Source organism: Neofelis nebulosa, chromosome 8, assembly GCF_028018385.1.
Source record: "Neofelis nebulosa isolate mNeoNeb1 chromosome 8, mNeoNeb1.pri, whole genome shotgun sequence".
Taxonomy (NCBI): Eukaryota; Metazoa; Chordata; class Mammalia; order Carnivora; family Felidae; genus Neofelis; species Neofelis nebulosa.
Window position 1 is genome coordinate 142,591,931 of NC_080789.1, and position 23,468 is coordinate 142,615,398.

The 23,468-nt window shown below is 46.8% G+C and overlaps 1 protein-coding gene across 11 annotated transcripts in view; it reads left to right on the forward strand.

Annotated features, from left to right (window-relative positions):
• The window catches only part of DIP2C (disco interacting protein 2 homolog C), a 416,980-nt gene that overhangs the window by 352,855 nt on the left and 40,657 nt on the right, over positions 1-23,468 (forward strand). For all 11 annotated transcript variants that reach the window (XM_058682051.1, XM_058682054.1, XM_058682050.1 and 8 more), the window contains 3 exons: positions 1,526-1,656; positions 10,202-10,370; positions 12,352-12,522. In XM_058682051.1, the coding sequence (XP_058538034.1) occupies positions 1,526-1,656; positions 10,202-10,370; positions 12,352-12,522 (471 nt within the window). The remainder of the gene's footprint in view (positions 1-1,525; positions 1,657-10,201; positions 10,371-12,351; positions 12,523-23,468) is intronic.

Sequence of the window (23,468 nt, forward strand, 5' to 3'; positions counted from 1 at the left end):
CCCTGCTTCCTCCCACTGTGTCTACTCTCACCATCTGTTTCAGAGTAGGGCATTAGAGCTTGTTGTCTGGGGCTTTTCAAAACGACTTATCCAGGTACAAGTCTGACTTCCTAAGAATTGGGAGTTTTTCTTCCAGCGTGGGCTGTTGGGCTGTGATGTTGGCAGGTCCAGGACTGGTGCTTGGAGACGAGTCCTTTAGCTTTCCTGGTTGTGTTTTTCTTCATCTGTCTGTGCTCCTGTCACTCTGATGAGTTCTGCTTGTGCTTACTCAGCCTCAAGACCCAGAGCACACTGGGGTCCCCCAGGGTGATATGAGAGCCCCTTCTCTGCCCTCCTTATGCTCTCTGCACCCATTGTGAATGCGTTCACAGGCCCTGCAGTTACTGGAGTTCTCTCTCAATTTTCCACTGGACCCAAACTCCTGAGGTCAGACAGAGGCTGTGTTTTATTCTTCTTTATATTCTGAGCACCTAATACAATGCCTGAGACATAGCATGTACTCCATTAACGTATTAGTATTTGCTGAGCTGAACTGTTCTCAAGCTATAAATAACGCCTGCACAGAGTAGGGGTTCAGGCAAGGTTTGTTTTAGTGGCGAATCTGGGAACGTGCCTTATTTCGGTAGCTAGGATTTTGCTCACTCCTGATCTAGTGGGCGGGCAGAGGTTGAAGGCATGTTTCAGAAACCCAGCCTTGTTTCTTCTTTAAGCAAATATCGTGGCCTTAACAGCAAGTGAAAATGAGCTGTATGTGCTCACTTCTCGAGTACTTCTGCATTACCTTGTGTGGATTGTGCGGCGGATCCATCGCGAAACCTCCCTCCACCCACAGCTTCTAGCAGGGCTCCCACGCTTACCACAGAAGTGGCCCTGGCCCTGGCTTCTCGCCTCTGTTGCCAGCGCGACTCACGGGTGCTTCCCCCAGGCATTTGGGCGGGTCGCCCTGAGTATTAGGGTGCTTGCTCCAGCCCCCCACACGGTTCAGCTGCATGGGACGTTCACTTCATGTTAACTCCAGATGTTTTTCAAACCACAAACTTGGGAAAATTTTCCTTTTCCTCTTAGGCTTGATTGGCTAGAAAGCTTCTGTGAGAAAACTGATTTTATGAGATATATTTTATGCTGTTTGGCAATAACTTCCATCACGTGGGAGTCCTCTTACTGTCACCTCAGTGATGCGGGGAGACGGAGCTTGGCTGTCGTCCTGTGACTAACACTGGTTCTGCCCCGAAGCTGTGTGACCTTCAGCAAACTACCTTCTCTGAGCCTGGTTCCTGTCACTGACATGGGATGTTCATCCACGCGCCCTGCCGGCCCTACCGCATGATGGGCGTGTGTCGAGCACACACCTGGGAGGGGCCGTGAGCCGCAGCGTCTAGGGTCTCCCCACCTCCTTCCCTGGGCTGTGGGGTCGCCGGAGAACCCTGTGCGTGCCCACTTCCTGTTGGGGTGCGGGACGGGGTCGCTCCAGCTTGGGCACTGGGTGCCGGCCACGTGGACTGAAGGCGGCCTTGCTGTCTTCCAGATGTGCCACGCAGCCACCAGTGCCTTCTGCCGCTCCATCAAGCTGCAGTGTGAGCTCTACCCCTCGAGAGAAGTGGCCATCTGCTTGGACCCGTACTGCGGACTTGGGTTTGTCCTGTGGTGCCTCTGCAGGTGAGTGTCCTCCTCAGTGTCTTTACAAGGACAAGGAAATCAGTCGCGTGCGCCCCCCTTGAGACCGTTTGCAGAGTAGACGCTAACGTCTGGGGAGGACTTCCACTTGCAGAGGGGCTGGCTGCAGGGGGCCTGCACGGGTCCCTGCGCCAGCCCTCCTTGGATTCCACATCCCACAGCGTCTGGAGACCGTGGTCTCCGTGAACTTTGCTGACACCCGCAGAGATGACAGACTCTGGGCACATTCTGGGAGGCTCTCTGGTGGGGCCCCCTGTTTTCCAAGCGCAGGACTCCAGCCCGAGGCTCCCAGCAGTTTTCCTCGGCCTGGAGTTTGTGTCACATCGGCCGGTGAGAGCTCAGGCTCTCTCTTCCTTCAGGCTTGTCCCTGACGCGGGTGGGGGAGGAACGTGAGCTGCAGGAAGGCCAGGAGCAACCTCCATGAGCACTCCCCTCCCCTCCCAGCCGCGGTCACCGCCCCCCAGCCAGCAGCCACCCAGCGTCCAGCCCAGAGCAGGGTCCGCAGGTGCTTGTGGCGAGGATGAACTTGGGGAAGTTCACTGGCATTTTGTCCGACTGCATATGTGTTCCCTGAAGAAACTGTAGAAAATATGCAATAACGTAAAGACCTCAGTAATCATGCTGCCCAGTGATACCAGTTAACAGGCACTATTAGCGTTTTGGTATACCGTCTTCCAGTTTGATTTCTGGTGTAGTGTACTATGGTTTTGTCGTTAGCACTTTGAACATCTTTAAGTACGTGAAGTGCCCCCATCCAGCTCCCTGTGGACCAACATTTGGCCCGCTTTGTTTCACGCCCCCTTCCAATTTTTAATGCAATCACCAGACAGCACACTTTCACCATAAACCTTCAAGTACGCGTACAGTTTTTTTGTAAGCATGCGCTAACGTAGGTATAAAACGGAGATGCTACAGTATGAAAGTGATTAGGATTTCCTTTTTTCTGGCCGACATTCTCTAATGTCTTTAAGTGTGCCCCTCAGCTATTCGAATGCATTCATAATATTTAATAATATGAAGTTGGATTAAAACCCAATCCTATATTTTTGAAAAACACATTTCAGTTAGAACAATTAAACTTTTTGAGAGAGCAGATGGAATTGAGTTAAAATACTTAATGACTTCTGCCTCACTGTAAAATGCAGTAGCCTTGTGGGTAACTTTTCCTCTCGGGAAATAGTTTAGGATGTGGTATTCCATCAGTAGTGCCAGCGACCGTAGACATGCGTGGCCAACTAGGAAGGAAGCCGCCCCGACCTACCTACTTTATAGGAGACTGTCCATGTGTCTGTCTGTGTGTCACTTGGCAAGGTGCCGGTAAAGCTGAAGCCAGCAATGGAGTGCTTCGCCAACGCCCATGCACCAACACGGGATGCTCACTAGTAGCAGCGAGGGCATGGTGGGGGCTCTTAAAAGGAGTTATAAGGAACCTTTACCTAATGAACACATCTCCTGCAAATTCACTCAGCAGTCACAGAATCACAATGTTCTGTCGATTGCCCCTGCAACACTAGAAATCAGTATACCATAGCTACAGACTTCTTCCTTCTGAGGTCCTCTATAGAAACAGATCCCATCAGAGTTGCTTAAAGACCAGACCTGGGAGCATCCCCCCCACCCCACCCCCAGTGGTGATGAGGATGCCCAACACCCATAAATCCTGCACACACGGTTTCCTCTCAGATGGGCTCACGTTCCTTCAGGAAATGAACAAGATGAACCTGGATGTCATTTTGTGCAAGAAAGTGCTCACAGTAGGGCGGTGACATGTCCTTCAGAGGGGCTCCCATTGGCCAAATTGGGGGAATTTCAGCATCAAGGTAAAGATTATGATAGGTGATAACGCTTTGAATAAAACGGGAAATTATTTCACTATTCAGACAAACAGATGAACAGATTAAAAGCTCCATTGCTACGGCAGACGTCTAGAAAATAGTAGTTAATTACGAAGGGAAGGAGAGAACATTCATGGTAGAGACTTGGGGCAGGGGTGTGTCACCCAGAGGGTTGCAGCAGGGAAGACAGCATGCCATCCGGGGTCTTCCTGGCAAAGATACTTCACTGACTCCAAGCCAGGGAGCATCAGACACAGACTAAGGAGGGACGGAAAGCAGCATGTGGACACCGGTGTCACAGAGGCCTGAGGACCCCACTCCCCCCCAGGCAGGCCGATGGCATCTGTGGCCTTGTCTCCCAATGGGCTCCTTTCGCTGTAAAAGACACCATCAGGACAACTGGCAAAACTTGACTGAGGGTCCCAGACTTGGGTGGAAGAAACGTATCTGTTCCCTGATTTTGATGCCTGAATCGGCTTTGTGGAGGAAAATAAACTTGTTTATTGGAAATACCTGCTGAAGTATTTGGGGTTGATGGGGCATCAGGTCAGTGACTCACCCTCAGATGATTTGAGAGGGGAAAAAGTATTTATATTCAAAACTTTTCTGTAACTTTGGATTGTTTCAACATTTTTAAGAAGTTGAATGAAACAATTAGAGGATTGTGTATCTGAGACTTGAAATATAACAGAGTTGTTTCAAAATATTCATGTGTTTATTTATTTTGAAAGAGAGAGTGCATACAAGCAGGGGAGGAGCAGAGAGAGAGAGAGAGAGAGAGAGAGAGAAAGAAATCCCAAGCAGGCTCTATACTGTCAGCGTGGAGCCCGATGCAGGGCTTAAACTCACAAACCATGAGATCATGACCCAAGCTGAAACCAAGAGTAAGATGCTTAACTGACTGAGCCACCCGGGCGCCCTTGTTTCAAAATATTTTTAAGATCAAATGTGTCTTTAAAAGCATTCAGATAGTTGATATTCATGGATTAAAAGTTTTAATATTGTTAAAATGGAAATTCTTTGCAAATAGGTTTAGAGATTTGATGAAATTCCTGTCAAAAATCTCAGCATATTTTTTGTTTTGCAGAAATTGACATTGTCCTAAAATATAAAGGAAGAACCCACAATATCTAAAACAATTTTGGAATAGGATAACAAAGTTGGAAAACTCAGACTTCCCGTGTTCAACCCTTGCTATGGTAGCCAGGACAGTGTTATACTGGCAGAAAGGTAGGTAGGAAGGTAGATACAGGAAAAATAGTCAATGAAACACAATAGAGAGTCCAGAAATAGCCCTGTTGCATATGGTCACTTCATTTTTCAGCAAAGACAGTTCAGTGATATAAGGGTAGTATTTTCAACAAACGATGTTTGGGAATATTGGGCATTCACCTGTAAAAAGATTAATTTAAACTTTATTTTGCATCATATAAATACAAAATAGGTTGCAGACTTTAATGTAAAAACTAAAATTTTTGGAAGAAGACAAATCAGTAAATCTTTATAATCTCAAGTTAGAGTTCTTAGATATGGGGCAATACATAAAAGAAATATTGGTAAATGTGGCTTCGGTAAAATTAAAAACTTGGGCACATCAAATAGCACTTGATAGAAAGTTGGAAAGACAAACCACACACTGGGAGAAAGTATTTGCAAATCATAACCTGATGCAGTCCTTCCAAACAGATATAAAACGAACTCTTTAAACTCCAGAAGAAAACATGCAACATGAATTTAAAAACGGGCAACAGGTTTGAATAGATATTTCACCACAAATACACAAATGATGATAAGCACATGAAAAGATGTTTCACATTCATTAGGAAAATACAAATTAAAACCAGTGAGCTGACACTTCATACCCACTGGAGCAGATACAGCCACAAACCCCAGAAAATAACAAGGTTGGAAAGCTTCTGTTTTCCAGTTTCAGAACTGCACTACAGAGCAACAATAACCAAGGATGTTCAGAAACTGGAATTCTCATATGTTGTTGATGGGAATGTAAAATGGTGAAATTTTTAAGTTTGGCATGCTCTTAAAAATTAAGCATAAATTCGCTACATGACCCAGCAATTCCACTCCTAGGCGTCTACCAAAGAGAAGGAAAAACACACAAAGACTTGATGTCCGTAGCGGCCTTCATAAAAAAGAGGAAAAGAAGCAGTGCACACGTCCTAGCTGCTGGATGGACAGTGTTGGTCGTATCCCGTGATGGAATACAGCTACAGTGTGAATAAACGTCAAAACGTCACACTAAGAAGCCAGGCTCCAAATACCACGTATCACACGATTGTATCATAGGACGCCATTTACACGAAATGTGTGGAGAAGACAAGTCTATGGAGGCAGAAAGTGGGACAGTAGTCAACTGGGGCTGGGGTCAAAGGACAATCGAGCCAGGTGGACCCAAGCCATACATGTGTGTGATGGAAGTGTTCTCGAACTGCGTTGTGGTGATAATTCTACAACGCTGCAAGTTTAGTAAAATCCTTTCAATTCCGTGCTTCAAGTGAGTGGATTTATGGTACGTGCTTTATACCTAAGTGAAACTGTTTAAAGAAGAAGACCGCCCGTCATCAGGATAACTGAAGAGCACAAGACAGTAGCCTGCAGGGTGCTGTGTGTCATCACGCCCCGCGTCTGCCTTGCTCCAAGTGCCCAAGTTGTGATAGCTAACTGAGCCCCCCCCTCCTTTTTTTAAACTTTTTTTTTTTTTTTTACCCCCATGTGTCTTTTTAACCATCTTGTTCTCTTGGAAGTTCAGATCTAAACTAGAATTTTTCAGGTTCCAGAAATTCTCAGAGGTTAAACGTCTTCAGTATAAGCAACCTGCTATCACGTAGGTCCGTTTCGGAAGTATTTGTGGCTACCGCCAAGACGTCAGTGCTGGCTAGTAGATGAAACCGTTCATCAGCATCTGCTGGACTGAGCAAGGAAAGGGCATATAAAAAATTCATGAGTCGGGCTTCCTGTCTGTCCTCTGTTATCAAGATGTCATTATTTTCTTAATGTTGACTTCCATCCTACTTGTGGGAATGAGGAGAACGGTGAGCTGTACTTAATTTTCATAAGTGTGCTTGGCATTCTCTAGCTTTGAATTCCGCACAGGGACCCAGCTCTTTCATGTGTGAATGGTTCAGATGAAGCAGATCACTTGTCCTGATGTGTATTCTTGAGAAAACTACTCATGGGTGCTTTGTATTTAATTTTCTGCATTTGAATCTCCCTACAATAGTATTTGTAAAATAAAACCCTGGGAACAGTATGGAAATGATAAATTGCCATCATTAAAAGGAATATCATCATAAGGTTTTACCTGCATTGTGATTCCCTAAGATGTGTGGCTCAAACGTCACTGACCGTGTTTGGAACCTGGCACTGAAAACGTAAAAGTCCTTGGTGAGAAACAGCCACCGTGTAAATTTGAGCTGCAATAAAAATCATACAGGGAAATTAGTTAAGTTGTATTATTAAGCCTGATTCATGAACAGGTTGAATAACATTTGCTGTTAACAGAAAACTGTGCCCCATCACTTCTCAAAGAAGTGAGATGCTTGCTTCCTAGTGGATAATTATCATTTATGAGGTTCGTAATGTGCAGGCTCATTAGATCTTAGGCTGTTGGCTGGTGTATGGTCCCATATTTGATCCCAGTTTTGCCCCTGAGGTTCTTCTAATGTTAATTTCATGGAGGTACCTTTTCCATTATTTTTATTTCTTCCTGTTTCATGCTGCCTGGAGGCTTTTGACTGGAATTAACGCATTATCTCCCAAGAAAGTCTGTAATTCAGAGAACAGCAGGTGTGTGTGAGTTGATTCTGGAGCTCTGTGATACAAGGGACAGAAAGTAAGACTGTGCCCAGAGTTGCCGAACAAAACATCACTTTCCATCAAGTCAGGCCACTTGGCAGTGCCCTCCTGCTATGTGTCCCCATTTTCAGGGGCTTCCCGCCTCTAGGAAAGGGTCTTGGCAGCAGAGAGGAGAGCGCTGTGCCTCATGGCCCCTGGGAAAACATGTCTAAGAGTGGTCGGTGGTATCAGTGGGCCCTTAGACGTATTAGTACAGCAAGGGGGGACGTTTGGTTGGTGTCAGACCCCAAGTGTGTAATTCTTGGAAGGTTACTTTGAAAATCGCGCAATAGGCCCCAAAAGTGAGAGCACAAGACGTGCCAACTTCCTAAACCAGAGGGAAACTTTCATTTTAAAGAATCTCAGTTCTGTGTAGGAGAACTGCTGGAAAAGTTTGTTTTCACAGACTGCAAACTCTAGGCCACATTTGTACAGAAATGTGTGATGGGTTGCTACCTGCAGTTGTAGTGGACAACTTGTAAGCAGCTGCAGGGACGGGGTGCCTGGGCTTTGTAATGCAGGTAGGTTTGTGGTGATGTTATTTGATCTCCCGAGTAATATGTTTAATGACCTAAGTTAGCTTCTCAAGGACAAATCTTACAGGAATTCGGAGCACTATAATCATCAGAGTGGGTCCTCAGTGACTTTGTGACATTGACTATAGAAGTAACTTACTGCACCTTAACTAGGGACCCACTGGGGTGTGCCACTCGCTCTGTGTCACCGCGTGCCCAGCGAAACTTCCCCATCAGCAGGATTTCAAAGGAAACTTCAAAGTTGTGGGTATGCTATTCTTTTCTCCTGGTTACTAAGAACAGTAGTGGATCCTCAGAGCTCTTGAAATTTCATCGAAAATCAGCTCGGAACTGGTTCTGATTCTAGTCCCACTTTTGGTTAACCCTTTAAATACAGAGTGTCTATTCTCATACTGACTTGGAAGGATTGAGAAAGATCCAAACGTTCTCATTATTAAACTTATCTCTTAAAAATCTGCTCTCACTTGGGGCACTTGGGTAGCTCAGTCGGTTGAGCATCCAGCTCTTGGTTTTGGCTCAGGTCACAATTCCAAGGTCGTGGGATTGAGCCCAGAGTCCAGCTCTGTGCTGAGCATGGAGCCTGCTTGGGACTCTCTCTGCCCCTCCCCCGTGTGCTGTCTCTGTCTCTCTCAAAAAAAAAAATTGCTCCCACTTGGCTATCACGCCTCCTTCCTCAAATAACACTTAGGTTGTCTTCCCACACACGCTGGTTGTCAACTCATGTTGTGATAAATAGTTCTCCATTAGAAGTACTGAAGTACTCCCAGCTTCCCGTGGTTTGTCATCTTGATAAGAAATGTATGATTGGATGTTTCCGGGTTAGAGATCGTGCATGTGTGTGTGTGTGTGTTACATTGTATAGAAATGAATGAGAGTATTCTAGAAAATAATAAAGGGCCAGAAAAACACCCCTCGTCCCACTTATGTGTGCCACCTGTGCTGGTACTTTGGCGTGTGTGTTTGCTTCTCCGCACAGATGTCACTGTGTTCAGATGTAGTTACATATCCTGTCTTCCCTTAATGAGCAGTTTCTAAACACATGTCTTGGACGTAAGATTTGTGGGATCTGCCTTGAGAACCCATCTATTGGCAGTGTATGACCTCTGAAAGCTGTCAGGGGTTGGCATTAGCAGAAAGGTGTGGGGGCCACACCTGTGAAGGGTAGAGAGGTCACAGGTCAAGGTGGGGGGGTCATGCTATCCTGAGCCCTGGCAGCTGCCGGGCAGCCCCTTAGTCGTCACACTGCATCACAGCAGGTCCTTCCTGAAGGACCGTCGGAGGGGTACGTAGTGATGGACTAAGGCGCTTTCTGAAGCAAAAAAGGGTCTTTTAAGTGGTATTGATTCTAATGCATCCAAAGGTTATATCAGTTACTTGTTAAGTTCTTGCTTATGATTTTCGCTTCTCCGCTGGCATGCCCAGGCATGTGGTGGGGCCACGGCTCCTGATGTGGGGTTTTCCTCCACACGCTTCCCCCCACTCTCTCGAGTCAGTATTTGTTCCTCCCTGGAGGAAGTACTCTCATTTGAAAGGAAAGATTGGTTTACGTGGGACTTTGTTACTCACCAAAGTAACAGGGGCAGTTGAGTGAGCTCGGAGATGCCCGAGTGCAGCCGATACAGCGTGTGTGCACATAGTGAATGGCGTATGGTTGTTGAAACGAAGTATGGCGGTGCTCTCTTTTACTCACTGTGCTGTTCCTTCCTAGGCGATCAGATTAAGGAACATTCCCAGCTTACAGGTTACTGCTAAGTAATGAAGTAAAAGAGAAAGCCGTGCAGCTTTACGACAGCGTGTGTGTGCATGTGAATTACTCACCGTCGGATGACTCTCATACGTCTTGAATTTTGGTTTCAACATACTGGGGTTTAAAATTCCTCAATCAGTAATGCAATAAAAGCCAGTTGAAAAATAAATGGACAAGGGGCCTGGAGGCTCCATCAGTGGAGTGTGTGACTCTTGATCTCAGGGTCATGAGTCAAGCTCCACGTTGGGCCTAGAGATGACCTAAGAAGAATGGACAAAGGACTTGATTAGACGCTCCGCTAAAGAAAGCATACAGTTTTATAAATTCATCCCCACGTTTCCTACATTTTGCTAATGTAGCGGCTTTGGGAGAAATGTAACAGCCTCTCCGCTTTTACATTTTCAGACGAGTGCTCAAAAAGGCAGCCACTGAACCATGATTCCTATAGTTCTTTTGTGTCTCTGTGAGCTCACTTTCATTTTGTGTTTGCAAACCTGGAGGGCCGAGTGCGTGTCTGCGGCCCCCTGCTCACCCGGCCCCTCTGTCTGTCTCTGCAGCGTGTACTCTGGGCACCAGTCCATTCTCATCCCGCCTTCTGAGCTGGAAACCAACCCTGCCTTGTGGCTTCTTGCCGTGAGTCAGTACAAAGTCCGGGACACGTTCTGCTCCTATTCAGTGATGGAACTTTGTACCAAGGGGCTGGGCTCACAGACAGAATCACTCAAGGTAAGCAGCCTGTCACCCGGCTTCCAGGGGAACACCTGCCAGCATCCTAGGGAAGCTCGCTGTCAGCATGGGGAGGGTTTGCTGGTGCTAAAATGATTGTCCACAAAAACCGAGGTATAATCCGCTGTCACCGGAAGTTCCAAGACTGATTTCATGTGAAAACCTTAGTTTAGAAGATGATTTCCCACTGCCACCAAGAGTTATAGGTCAGGGTGTGTGGCACTGATGTCTGTGATTCCATTAGGTCTGCCTGAAAGGCCCTAAATTGCCTTTTCTTCTGTTGGTGAATTCCCTTGTTCAGTGGAGTTAATTTTACTGTGATGCTGGTGTTCAAGTGATAATTTGAATTTAGCTGTTCATTTTTGTTTTCCTCGATCACCCTGATTTATCATCCTAATCAAAATATTAGCATTTCCTTCCACTTAAACCAATAACATTTTGATAGACATATTTTCATGGTAAATGAAGTAGTCATTATCCAAGTAAGGAGGGAGGAAAGAATAGTCATACACCTGTGTTGATTTATATTCTGATACTATCCATTGCTTATATCTTTTTTTTGTATATATAGGTTATATCGTGTATGTGTGAGTACATGGGTGTACATAAATTGTCTGTATATATAAATAAGTATATATAAATACTTACGCAATATGTTTATATCCTGAATTTTGTTTTCCTGTTTAGAACTAATGCATTAAGCTTAAACAAGAAAAGAAATACGAGATAACATTCACATTAAGTTATGTAAATAAAGGTGTAATTTCTTAAAATTATAAATATATATAGGAAAAGAAATTTGTAAGACCTACTTATCACTTACATCCACCCGTATTGTTTTATAAAATCATGGAGTACCTTTCACGAATGATGACACAATTGAGTGCTTTCTAAGCACTTTACGTGTTGATTCATCTAACCTTTACAATGGGTGTGTGAAATGGAAACTACTGTCTCCATTTTAAAGATGAAGACACTTACGTGACAGAGAAATTAGGCACCCTTAGCAAGTTCTTACACTTAATAAATTTTGGAGCCCTGTTTGGAATGTCTGGCTCCATCCAGGTCCGCCATCTCGGGATGCGGGCTGCGCTGCCGCCCCAAACACGCAACTGTGTAAATGATCGTTGGTATCACCCAGTTTTTTTTGTCTGTGAGGTCCTATCTGTGCACGAGCTCCCGGTGCCAGAGTGACCTGAGCTGGTGTCTCCTGCACTGTTCAGGAGCCTGTGTCCGTGCCCTGTGCTCAGGCCACTGTGTGTGTGGGGGGGGGGGGGGGGGGGTGTCTGGGAGGGCTGCGTGGCTCTGCCTGTGCCGCACGTCCTCCCACTGCTCATGTTCTGCTGGAGACCATCGTTCGCCACCCGCCTCCCACATAAACGCGGCTCCTTCCACCCCGCGGGCCCCCAGCCCAGCCGGGAAGCGCCCTCCGCACAGAGTCTCGTGCTCCCCTCATGGGAGGCCCTCCTCCGAGGCAGTTCACTGGATTTGGCGCAGAACTGAGATGTGCTCAGACATTCTTAATCGTGAGAATTTGGCATAACCTTTTAAGTCTCATGGGACCCAGAAGGAATGTGTCTTTTCCACTGTTACATTAAACATAGGGTTTCTCACTCGTGGGCAGTGTGTGCTGTTGTTGTGTATCCGTGTCTTACAGGCGTGTATCCAGGTGCTTCCTTGCTTCCGCACACCCTGTCCCTTAATTACTTTGTCCAGGACCTTGCTTGGCCTCCTCGTGCTCCTTGCTGCTGCATCTTGCTGGTTTTTAAGATCTGTTTCTAGTGGCGTCTTTGATAATCTGGTACCTGAATGATTTCTTTTTCCACGCGCATGTCCTAGGACAGTTTAATTAGCAACGTGGACACCAGCCCCTGGGAATGAGTATCTGTGTGGAGTGTGTGTGACTCCCACCCATCTGGTTGAGAAGGTCACACCCTTGAGCCCTGAAAGGCTGACGTCTCACCGCTGTCCTTGCTTCTAGGCACGGGGCCTGGACTTGTCCCGCGTGCGGACCTGTGTGGTCGTGGCAGAGGAGCGGCCTCGGATAGCGCTCACCCAGTCTTTCTCAAAGCTCTTTAAAGACCTGGGTCTCCACCCGCGGGCCGTGAGCACCTCCTTCGGCTGCAGAGTGAACCTGGCCATTTGCTTGCAGGTGGGTTCATGGATCCCTAAGTGCCCCAGTCAGAGTGACTTGTAAATGTCAGGCACACAGAGTAGTGGGGGGTAGTCTCCTTGGCCGACGCTGAGCTACGCGTACAAGACACGCTTTAATCAAATGCATGTGATTGGTACACACTTGTTTGTGGTTTTTTTCTTTTTCTTTTTCTTTTTTTTCACTCTGCACTTGTCAGTAGCCATGACTCATAACTAGCATTCGTAGAACTTATTCTGTACGAAACAGTTTAACTTTTGTTAACGTGAGTAGCCGTTGGCCCAGACTCCTGAAGTCAAGCTTTGTAAAGATGCCATACTAGACACAGGTTTCATTGTGGCAAGAAATCCTGTACAGGCAGTAATTTCTGTAGGAAGAATGCCAGGTACTTTAGCAGACTTGGGAATTGGCTGCTGGGATGGCAGTCTGGAAGTGATCAGTCGTGATTGGCTGCACCTCTGTGGCATAGGTGTGAGGCAGTCCTCGTAAGATACTCTTGTGGCAACTGAGGCTAAAAGCCCACCTGTGACCATCCTCACTATTCCTTTCTTTCTATGAACCCTGAACACTGGCACACCCGTCCATGGAGATTCTGTACCAGGTCAGGGCTGCCTGAACACGAGGACAGGGAAGCCACATAGGAATTCCATCACAGGGCACAGCTGTAGACTTTGTTCCTCGAGCATATTGAGAGATAGAAACGCCAGTCACAGCAGGTGCTGGAAGGGGGCATGTTGACACCGGTCTCCTCCCGACTTGCCCACCCACTGTCCTGCATTTCTGACCCCAGAGGTGGTTGCTCACAGTCACCCCCACGGGTGACCTCAGAAAGCTCTGGGGCGGCCGCGTCCTCACCGGCGCTCTGGGTGCTGCTCTGCCTCGGATATTGGCCAAGGAGGGCCTCTTACCATGTGACTGGTCTGGTGTGATTGCTTCAGAAACATAAGCTGCAGATGGATCTTTCTTTCTTTCTTTCTTTCTTTCTTTCTTTCTTTCTTTCTTTCTTTCTTTCTTTCTTTCTTTCTTTCCTCCCTCCCTCCCTCCCTCCTTTCTTTCTTTCTTTCTTTCTTTCTTTCTTTCTTTCTTTCTTTCTTTCTTTCTTTCTTTCTTTCTTTCTTTCTCTCTCTCTCTCTCTCTCTCTCTCTCTCTCCCTCTTTCTTTCTTTCTTTCTTTCTTTCTCTCTCTCTCTCTCTCTCTCTCTCTCTCTCTCTCTCTCTCTCTTTCTTTCTTTCTTTCTTTCTTTCTTTCTTTCTTTCTTTCTTTCTTTCTTTCTTTCTTTCTTTCTTTCTTTCTTTCTTTTCTAATTTTCTACTACATCCAGAGGGGCATTGCCATCGTGGGCATGGTGCTAGTTTGGAATCTTGGCAGCATCTTGAAATAGTCTCGTACATTTTACGTTTTTTTCCACTTGTTTGTTTGCTTTATTCTCAACTCATTTTCAGCCACTTTTCCTTTTTCTGAATGGTTAGTATCAGTGAAAGTCGGCAGAGATCAAGCGTATCCTAAAAAGCAATGCAGGCTCATGGTCCCTTGCCAAAACACGTGGGGCCACGTATGCTTCAGGATGGAGGGGTTTTCTGGCTTTGAGGAGGCAGCACCCCACCTTCACACACAGCAGTGTCCCTGCAGCTCAAGGGAGGGCTCCCAGACGGCAAGGAGCCTTGAGTCACCTGAGTCAGACTGCCCTCATTGGGCATTTCCTTATAATCAGTGAGGTACAGAGTGAACATGCGGAGGCTTTTTCAGTGAGTGAAGCGACTTGGACACGGGAGTCAAAGAAGCCCCCCCCCCCCCAGCAGGTGGTATCTCAGCAGAGTGCCCCAGGAAGCCAGAGAGGCAGAAGCCTGAGGCAGGGCCAGTCAGTGGAAACATTAGTTTTCCATGAGTCGTAGCACAGGTTACAGCAGGCGTGGGGGACGGCTGCGAGCCGAGCCCACGGTCCGAGGGGACACCCATGGCTCCCGCTCCTACGGCGTTTCTGTAGGGCTTGACCCACAAGTGCCTAATGAGATTTGTCAGACACACAACACTGAAGTTTATGAATGTTTACACACATAAGGGAAATACCCTGAACGTTTCTGAATTTCTTACGGATTGAATATTTTTATAAAGGAGTATTTCAGAAAAACAGAAAATACAGATTAGCCGGTAAATAAATGATTAAGTCCATAATTCCATTTACCCAGAAGTAATACCATTAATGCCGTGGTGTAAAACTATCAAAAGCACGAAAAGCTGTAATCCTCCCTCAGTTCCAAATACTGGACTTGAGTGTGTAAAGGCGCTGGGCGTTTTAGTTTTCGCCTTGGGGCAGAACTGGCAGAACCAGCAGCACACGTGCGGTCGCTGAGCGGGGACGCTTGTCTTCCGCTGACGCGTTACTGTCTGGCACGCCTTCTCAGGACGACTGATGGCCGTCCTCTCTGTGGGCTGCCAGTTGGCGCGTCGTCCTCTAGACCAGCCCCGGCAGGAGCGGGAAGGAACCTCCCCTCTGCCAGGTGCCTAGTGGGTGGGGAGGGACACTGCCAGACAGGGTGGGGCTTCGGCCGTGCAGTCACAGGCCATGTTCTGTGGGGACACCTGCCACTCTCAGAAGGGGTCCCTGCTCTTCGGGGGAAGGCCGAGTCACACGGTGGACAGGTTTTTATGACTGCAGACTAAAGTGGGATCTTAATGTTACATGGAGATACAGGGTAGGGGATCGTTTTTACTTTGCAAGAATGGTTTTCATGGATGGCGCTCTGACTCTTGTCATCTAGCCCCAAGCATCCCTCCCAACGCTGCACTTTTACACTAAAGGCCATTCTCCACCATAGAGTCTGATGCTTTTACTCAAGGACACCGCGACTCGTGCTGTTCTTGGCCTGACTGCACTTCTGCCACCCTCGTGTGACAAAAACCTCTCTCCGTGGCCCTCTGAGTCCTCGAGCTGGAAGTATTTTCCTTGCTCTGACCTCCCGTGGCACTTCACCCCTCACACCTGACGCTTTCTGCCACGGCTTATCCCTTTGTCTGTAAACAGCTTCTGGTCCCGCAGTCGGTGAGGGACTCAGCCCAGCGCAGCATCTCATGTGGCCGCACAGCTGATGCTCAGAGCTGACTCAACCTCATCAAAAGGCCAGAATTCGATCCCTTTAGCTGCAGATACCAATCACTTTGGAGAAACCAGGCGCGGTTTTTCGTTAAGAGTCCAGCCTCCGGTGTGTTCTGTGGCAACGATGAGTCCCCTCTGCAGTGAGCCCATGGCGTGAGTGTCCACCAGATCGAAGCCATGGCCTGGCTGTAGCTCTCCCTTGCCAGCGAGAATCAAGGGTTCCCTGTCCCTCAGTGTACTTAGCTCAGGTCGCAGGTCCCGGGCCTGCAACTTAGGAGAGAAGACGTTCACCCTCAGGACACAAGCGTTCTCTGACCAGAGTATTGGGCCCTGCGGTTCCAGGTAGCATCTGGTTGGATCTCCCCACACCTCACTGGGGGTAAGTTCATCATTTTGTTCAGATGGAGGAGACTGAGGCTCAGACAAGTTAAGTGAACGTCCCCCATCGACCAAGCAGGGAGGTAGAGACAGGGCCTTCACTGCTCACGGACCACATGATCCAAGCAGGCTCGGACAGTGAACACCAGGAGAACCTGAGTTGTTTCTAATGGTGTCCTCCTCTCTAGTGTCTTAAGGCAGACCCGCTGTTTCGTGCGCCCTGAATCGGGCACTGTGAAAGCCGTGTTTTTGTGGGTAGGAGGCCGCTGAGGGAAGCGTTCCAGTCTGTTGCTGTGGGGGTGGGGGGCCTACAGGGAAGGCGTCTGGGCAGCTCAGAGCAGTGCTGGCCGCTTGCTTACACTGCTGCATGAAGCCCTGCATGATTTAAGACAAAATCAGGAAGATTGACAGATGTATCATTGTCAAATATACAAATGGGCAAGTATAAAAAATTTCGACATGAGACCGTCATGAAAATAGAAAATTGAGGTATAATTTCCATGCTGTTGACTCAGCACTTCTGTCTCAGAAGCCAAGTGGTTTATTTACCCGCTTATTGTTCCGAGGCAGGACCTGCCACTGTAATTGTTTTGGCACATCCCCCTTGAGCTCCACGTCCTAGCTCAGTGGTGGCAGAATGGACCCATAAAATTAAGTGTGGCTGCCTTGGATTTTACACGAAATACTGGTATATTGTAGACAAGAAAGAAACGCAGAAGTATGTGCCATTTTTTATACTTAGAGATGACATTTCCCAGAATCTTTAGCCATAAAAACAGCTTTAAAATGATTGGATTTGTTAAATCTATGACAGAAGCGGACATTAGGTCAAATTATGACTTCTCAGTTTAATTAAGTTTGACATAAATTTCTCTTAGTGCTGTTAGGAAGTGTCACGTGCTTATTAACCTCTTTTGAAAAAGACATCACCTACAGTCACAGTTGCTCTTGTCAGAAGTATAAGCTGAAAGGTCTTCGGTTGTATTCGAGTAAGAAATTTAGCTCACTGCAACAGAAAGCTGAGCATTCTCCTCCCCAGCAGAAAGAAGGGAGGGAAGATGAGGTCATCTTTTTTCTAAGACTTTAAAGTCACCTTAAGCAGAAACTTTGATCTTTATTATATTTTAGAAAAATAATAATTAACTATCTGGGAGGAAAACTCATTATAGATAGCTGTATGGGACTAAATCAATAGTAACAGTTATAGCCAACCTTAAATCTTAAAACTCACAAATGCAGGAGAAATACAGCCACTGTGATAATGAAAAGTGAAGTCACTGATTGTTGGAAAGGAAAAAAAAAACAGGAAGCTCAGAGGCCAATATAAATCTTAAGTAATTCTCAAACTAAAATTAATAGCTATAATACTTTCATTAATTTGAGCTCTCAATTCATTGTTCCCCCTCCAGTGCTTTTAGATGGAGCAAAATAAAAATAAACGAGAGGCCGTAGGGGGTTGTATGCTCCCTGGAATTAGTCATATTCAGTGGAAACTCACACACCCTTTCCTGCTGATCTGTGTTGTCCCAGATCATGAAGATGAACACTGGAGACCATGGACTGTACTGGTTACCAGTGCACCAGTCAGTGTTCTGATTTCCACGCAGCAGGAACCTTCTTTGGCAATTTAAATGAAAATGCATTTACCAAGACACCATGGGTCATGCTCACAAGCAGCCCAGGAGCTCGAGGACCTGGGTTGGGACCGTGCACCCAGGAATAGCTCATGCCCCAGCGCTGTTCCTGGGAGGACACTGGTGTTGTAAACTGCACCACTGAGCGGCTGGTCCTAGATGCCAGCCCCACTTCCAGCACATCTGCAGGGAGCTCAGACTGTGGAGCCGTGAGTGGACACGGTTACCTGGTCACATGCTGGCTTCTGGAGTGGTGGGGGAGGACAGTGTGGGCCGTTCTTAGTTACTACACAGAACGGGGCCCTTGCATCCCTCACAGCTCCAAAGGTAGGGGGAGGGTCCCCCAAATACAGGAAAAGGGTTCAGATGGTTGGTGACCAAAAGGGGTGACTGATTGCTATTTCAGCCTATCCCTCTGTCTGGCCAAATCAGCACATACTCTTTGTCCCATTCTTACATGTCGCCTGCCCGCTAAAAAATTCTAACGTGGCTTTCACTTTTAGAACCAATAGTAACACACCCACCATCTGTCCAAAGAAGAAATGAGCTGAAGCGTCGGCACTTGAGCTATTTCTAGGTGGTAGCCCTTCTCTTGCTGATAGTGAAGCCATGCACTAGGTTGTAAAGTCCACCACCACGGACAGACGGGCTCTGTAAGATCATGGGTGGAGGGACAGGGGAGGCACATTCACGCGTCCCTCTGTAGGGCTGCTCTGGGCGTGTGCTAGGCATGGAGTGACCACGGTGACAGGCAGTTGGCGTCAGACCTGCCCCTTTCCACGTGTGTCTTCCCCTCTGGACACTCAGGAGCTTTGGGGGTAACCACAGGGAGAGCGTAGGGTCCCAGACACCCTGATGGGCTGTCCACCTGTGGGTGAATACCTGTGACCACCTCACTGTCAGTTCACTTTGGCTTGAGTTGGTGCATTGTCAGTCACAGGAAGTTCTAGGTTGTAGCCTATGCCTTGAACCAGGAACATGGGCTTAGGAGCTCGTTGGTCCTTCCACTTGAGCTGCGCTCACAGACACAGCCGCCCTGCTTCCCAGTCTGCACGCTTTCACGCTGGGGGGACTGGCAGCCGTCTGTCCTGAAGCCTTCATAGCACTTTGTCTTGCAGGGTTGAGAGCAGGCAGCCTGGGCCTGTGGCCCGTATGGCCAGTCTGCACAGCTCTGCTCTGCCAGCATAGCTCCAAGCAGAAGCAGGTGGCATGTGAGCCAATGGTCATGGCTGTGTTCCTGGGAAATTCTGCAAAAGCAGGCAGGTTTCTTTTCTGCACGTGGGTTTGCTGACCTTGGTGAAAGTTAGCTAATTAACTGGTTAGTCAGTACGTGGCACGGACTGCCACAGTCTGGCCTGGCACGTGAGCTGGATTTTCACTACCTCTGGTCCTAACAGACCCACTCATTTCCCTGCCAGTCTCTCACTGCGGCCACTCCTGATAGCAATTTCTGATTCAATCAAGTGCTTAATACCAACCACAGAAACCGGCTCTGCTTGATGTTAGTAAAAGATACATTTATTAAAAAGAAGTCTGGGCTTCCATTTTTTACTAGGCTGTAGAAGTCACATTCCAACCCTAACAATTAAAACAATCTGGTTAATATATACAAGTTAAAAGGTTTTATGATCCATCAGAGAGCTGAAGCTTCCAGAAGCGTCAATGAACCGAAGTCCTCTGTGGAGAGAAGAGACCCAAGTTTTCATCCTGGCACAAGAGCGGCAGGAGGAATTCGCCAGAGAGACCAGCCAGAGCACTGATGTGGCATGTAGTGTGGGGAGGAGGGTGAAAATCCCAAGGAGCACGGCTCCGTCGCTCTGCATCCCTGCACCAGCCCTGTCCAGAGGGGTCTGCAGGGCAGGAGAGCCGAGAGAATCATCTAAGGTTCTTCAGGCCTCCAGTAAAAGCAAAGCAACAGGATTCTGAAACCTCAGGAGGGGCCCTGGAAGGGAAACCATTTCCTCTGAGAGGCTGTGGGCCTTCAGTGGGTGGCAAGCAGAGGGACTGAGGGCTGAGCAGAGAGCAGGAATCGAGTACCTTCCTTTGGGCAGCCCCACCCTGCTGGGTGCAGCACTCTTGTCCTCTGAAGACGGAGGTGTGTCAGGAACACGTGCCTCTCGGCCCCCTGGGCCTTCACCAAACACGGCACATTTGCCTTCCAAAGGCTGGATGTTGGGCTGCAGAATGGAGACAGCTGGGGAGAGGCTGGACAGAAGGGAGAACCACCTCATCAGGCAAAAAGCTGGTGTCCAGAGTCTCAGATTCCAAATCTCGGTCCTGCCCTGTCATGAAGCCAGCGTTGAATGGCACCTCACTGGAGCTGTTGGGAGAGCCCAGACCACCTGCAGCACACTCACCGAGACACCCAGATGAGGTCAGAGAAGGGTGTGCCCTTTCCAGGAGTAGCATGTTTGTTACTTCAGTCTCCACTGGTCTTTTAACTGCAATGCTTGCCTTGCAGTAAAAAAACCAAAAGACCTACAGAAAGAAAAGGAAATCTAGCATGTGGCCATAAGAAGAAATGGTCAGTAGAGCAGACATGCTGGAATTTACCAGCGCTCGAAAATAACTATGAAGTGTATGTTAAAGGATCTAATTGAAAAGGTATACACCTGGCGTGAAGAGATCACCAAAAGACAGAAACTACAAAAAAACAAATGGAAATGCTAGAAATGTAAGCTGCAGACATAGGAACAGAAGATTCCATATGGTTCCGGCAGCAGGGGAGAGGGCCAGTGAGTAAACTTCAGGTCCAATCAGTAGAAACTCTCCCAAGTTGAAAGACAAGGAGAAAAGGAAAGATACAAAATGGACCGGTCTCTGAGGTCTCTGGGGTGACCTCAGGTTGTCTGACTCCATGTAGTCTGATCCCAGCAGGGGAGGGAAATGGGACAAAGAGCAGTTTGAATAGATAATGGTGAGGACTGATGAGAGGTGTCAACCTACAGACTCAGCATCTCAGTGAGCTCCAAGTAAGTAAAAACACACCTGGTCGCATCCTCATCAAATGCCAACGTTAGAGATGGTGTTAAAGCAGCTCTAAAAGTGAAGGCAGAGTGCATAAAGGACAAGAAAAGACAGAAACGCTACAAGTCAGAATCCAGTGGAGTGCTGTCTTTAAAGTGCTAAAACCGTTTATCCAGCGGAAGTGCCTTTTGGGAAGAAAACCACAGATTCTGTAGACAGCGCAAAGCTGAGAGACATCATCTCAGCAAAATCTGTCTGAGTTGCTCGGGTAGAGCATCCACACGAGGCAGGTCAGACCCATAGGAGGAAGGGAAGAATGCTTGGAAAGGTAAACACAGGTAAATGTGTGATCGTTCTTCTATCACTGTATAGATATGTAAATACCTTACATTTCTTTAAAGACTATTAACTACCCAACGCACAAAAAGACGGTTGAGGCCTCTGAGCCTGAGTAGAAGCAGCACATGGGGCAACAAACCTCAGGGCAGGCAGGGAGGCAGACAGAAATACGCTGCTGTCCATTGTCATAAAGCAATCTTATGTGAAGGTGGGTTGTGGTAAATTATGCAAATTTTAATGTCTACCTCAACAACTAAAACACAATGGTCAATAGAGCAGATAAAATGCTATACCCAAAATACTCCGTGCCGGGGGGGGGGGGGGGGGGGGGGGTGGTAAGAAAGGAGGAACAAAAACAAAAGGGACCAGGAAACAGTTATATCAACAGTTACATTAAATGTAAATTAAGTAGGCCAGTTAAAAGGCAGAGATTGTCAGGCTAAAAAGATTGAGCTGTATGTAGTTCCAAGAAGCACACCTTAACTTTGAGGGTATTGACAGATTGAAAGTAAACGCAAAGTCTGCAAAAGATGAAACAAAACAGATGAACATGGGGCGGGGGGCGGGGGGGGGGGCGGTGCAGGAAGAGGGAGAGGGAAGGAAAAACAAGATAATAACAGAGAGGGAAGCAAACCGTAAGGGACGCTTAACTACAGAGAATAAACCCAGGCTTGCTTTAGGGGAGGTGGGTGGAAGGATGGGCTAAATGGGTGATGGGCGCTAAGAAGGGCACTTGCTGGGATAAGCACTGGGTGTCATATGTAAGAGATGATCACTGGGTTCTACTCCAGAAACCAGTTACCACACTGTAGGTTAACTTGAATTTAAAACATAACAAAAAACAACGTGTTGGACATAAAGGTTACCAAAAAGTGAACAGGTGTCCATTTCATGATAGTTAAAGGGTCAATTCACCAGTAAAACGAAAATCCTAAATACATGTGCACCCAAAAACTGAGCTTCAAAATACGTGAAACAAAACTGACAGAATTCAGAGGGAAGGGAGATAAATTCAGAGTCATAATTGAAGACTTTACATCTCTCTCCCATTAAAAATCAGCACGTAGACGATTTTAACAACACTGTGGCCTAACCTGATGTAACGGAAGTTTAAGAACACTGTACTCAACTTCTATGGACTGGATTGTATCCCCACAAAATTCACATGTTAAAGCCTTAACCCCGTTACGACTTTAAACAGAGGGCCCGCAAAAAGGTGATAAAGGCTGAAGGAGCTCATTAGAGGTGGGGAGTTAATCTAATAGGGTCGGTGTCCTCACAAGAGGGGGGGAACTCAGGGCTTACACCCTCCTGCACACACAGTAAGGAAAAGCCATGTGAACACACAGCGAGAAGGCAGCTGTCAGCAAGTCTGGAAGAGCGCACTCACCAGAACACAACCTTGCCGGTTCCTTGGTCTCTGACTTGTAGCTTCCAGAACCATGAGGAAATAAGTTTCTGTTAAGGCACACAGTCTGTGGTATGTTGTTATGGCAGCCCAAGCAGACTCAGACACCAGCATCTGTGGAGTTGACATTTCTTTCAAACCTGAAAAATTCTCCGAGAAAGACTGGAAAACAATTTTCAATGAATACTAAAAGACTGCAATCACTGAGTATATTCTCTGTGATGTAATTGAACTAGTAATCAATAATAGGAAGATGGCCAGAAAATCCTGAAATATTTGGAAATTAGCACACTTAAGAATAAGCCATGAATTAGAGAAGAAGTCATGCGAAAAATTAGGAAACACTTTAAAAGGATTGTTAATGAAAATATAGCATACAAATTTTGTTGGTTGCACCTAAAGAAGTGTTCAGCAGTAAATGTTTGTGTTAGGGAGGAGGAGAGTTTAAAATCTATTTAAGCTTCCACCTTAAAAACTCTAGGGAAGAGAAAAAAATTAAAACCCAAAGTTGAAAACAGAAAATAAAAATGTGGAAATGAATTAAATAGAAAACAGACAAATGGAAAACTCAGTACAATTAAAAATTGATTCTTTACAAAAATAAATTTGGCAAACTGCTACCAATACTGATCACTAGGAGAAGAGAGAATAATATCACGTGCTGGCAAGGACTGGGGCAATTTTTGAAGTCTTTGTGCATCACGGTTGGGGTGTGGGACAGTGCAGCAACTTTGGAGAACAGTTTGTAAGTTTCTTGTATGGTTGCACATGGACTTCCCATATGACCCAGCAGTTCTCTCCTGGGTGTTCACCCAAGAGGAGTGACAGTATACATCCTCTTCAGGGCTTATACACAACGTATATAGCAGCTTCGTTCATAATCATCAAGACCTGGAAACAGCTACATATCTATTACCTGAGGACAAGGGGCAGGTTGTAGTCTGTTTATGCAGCAACATATATCATCATCATCATCATCATCATCATCATCATCATCATCATCATTACTGTCATTGTTCCATTATTGAATGGGAGGAATAGACTCCTGCAGGGAACAGCATGGACCTCATGAACAATTTTCTGGGTGAGGGAAGCCAGACACAGAGGTCTGCATACTATATGAGTT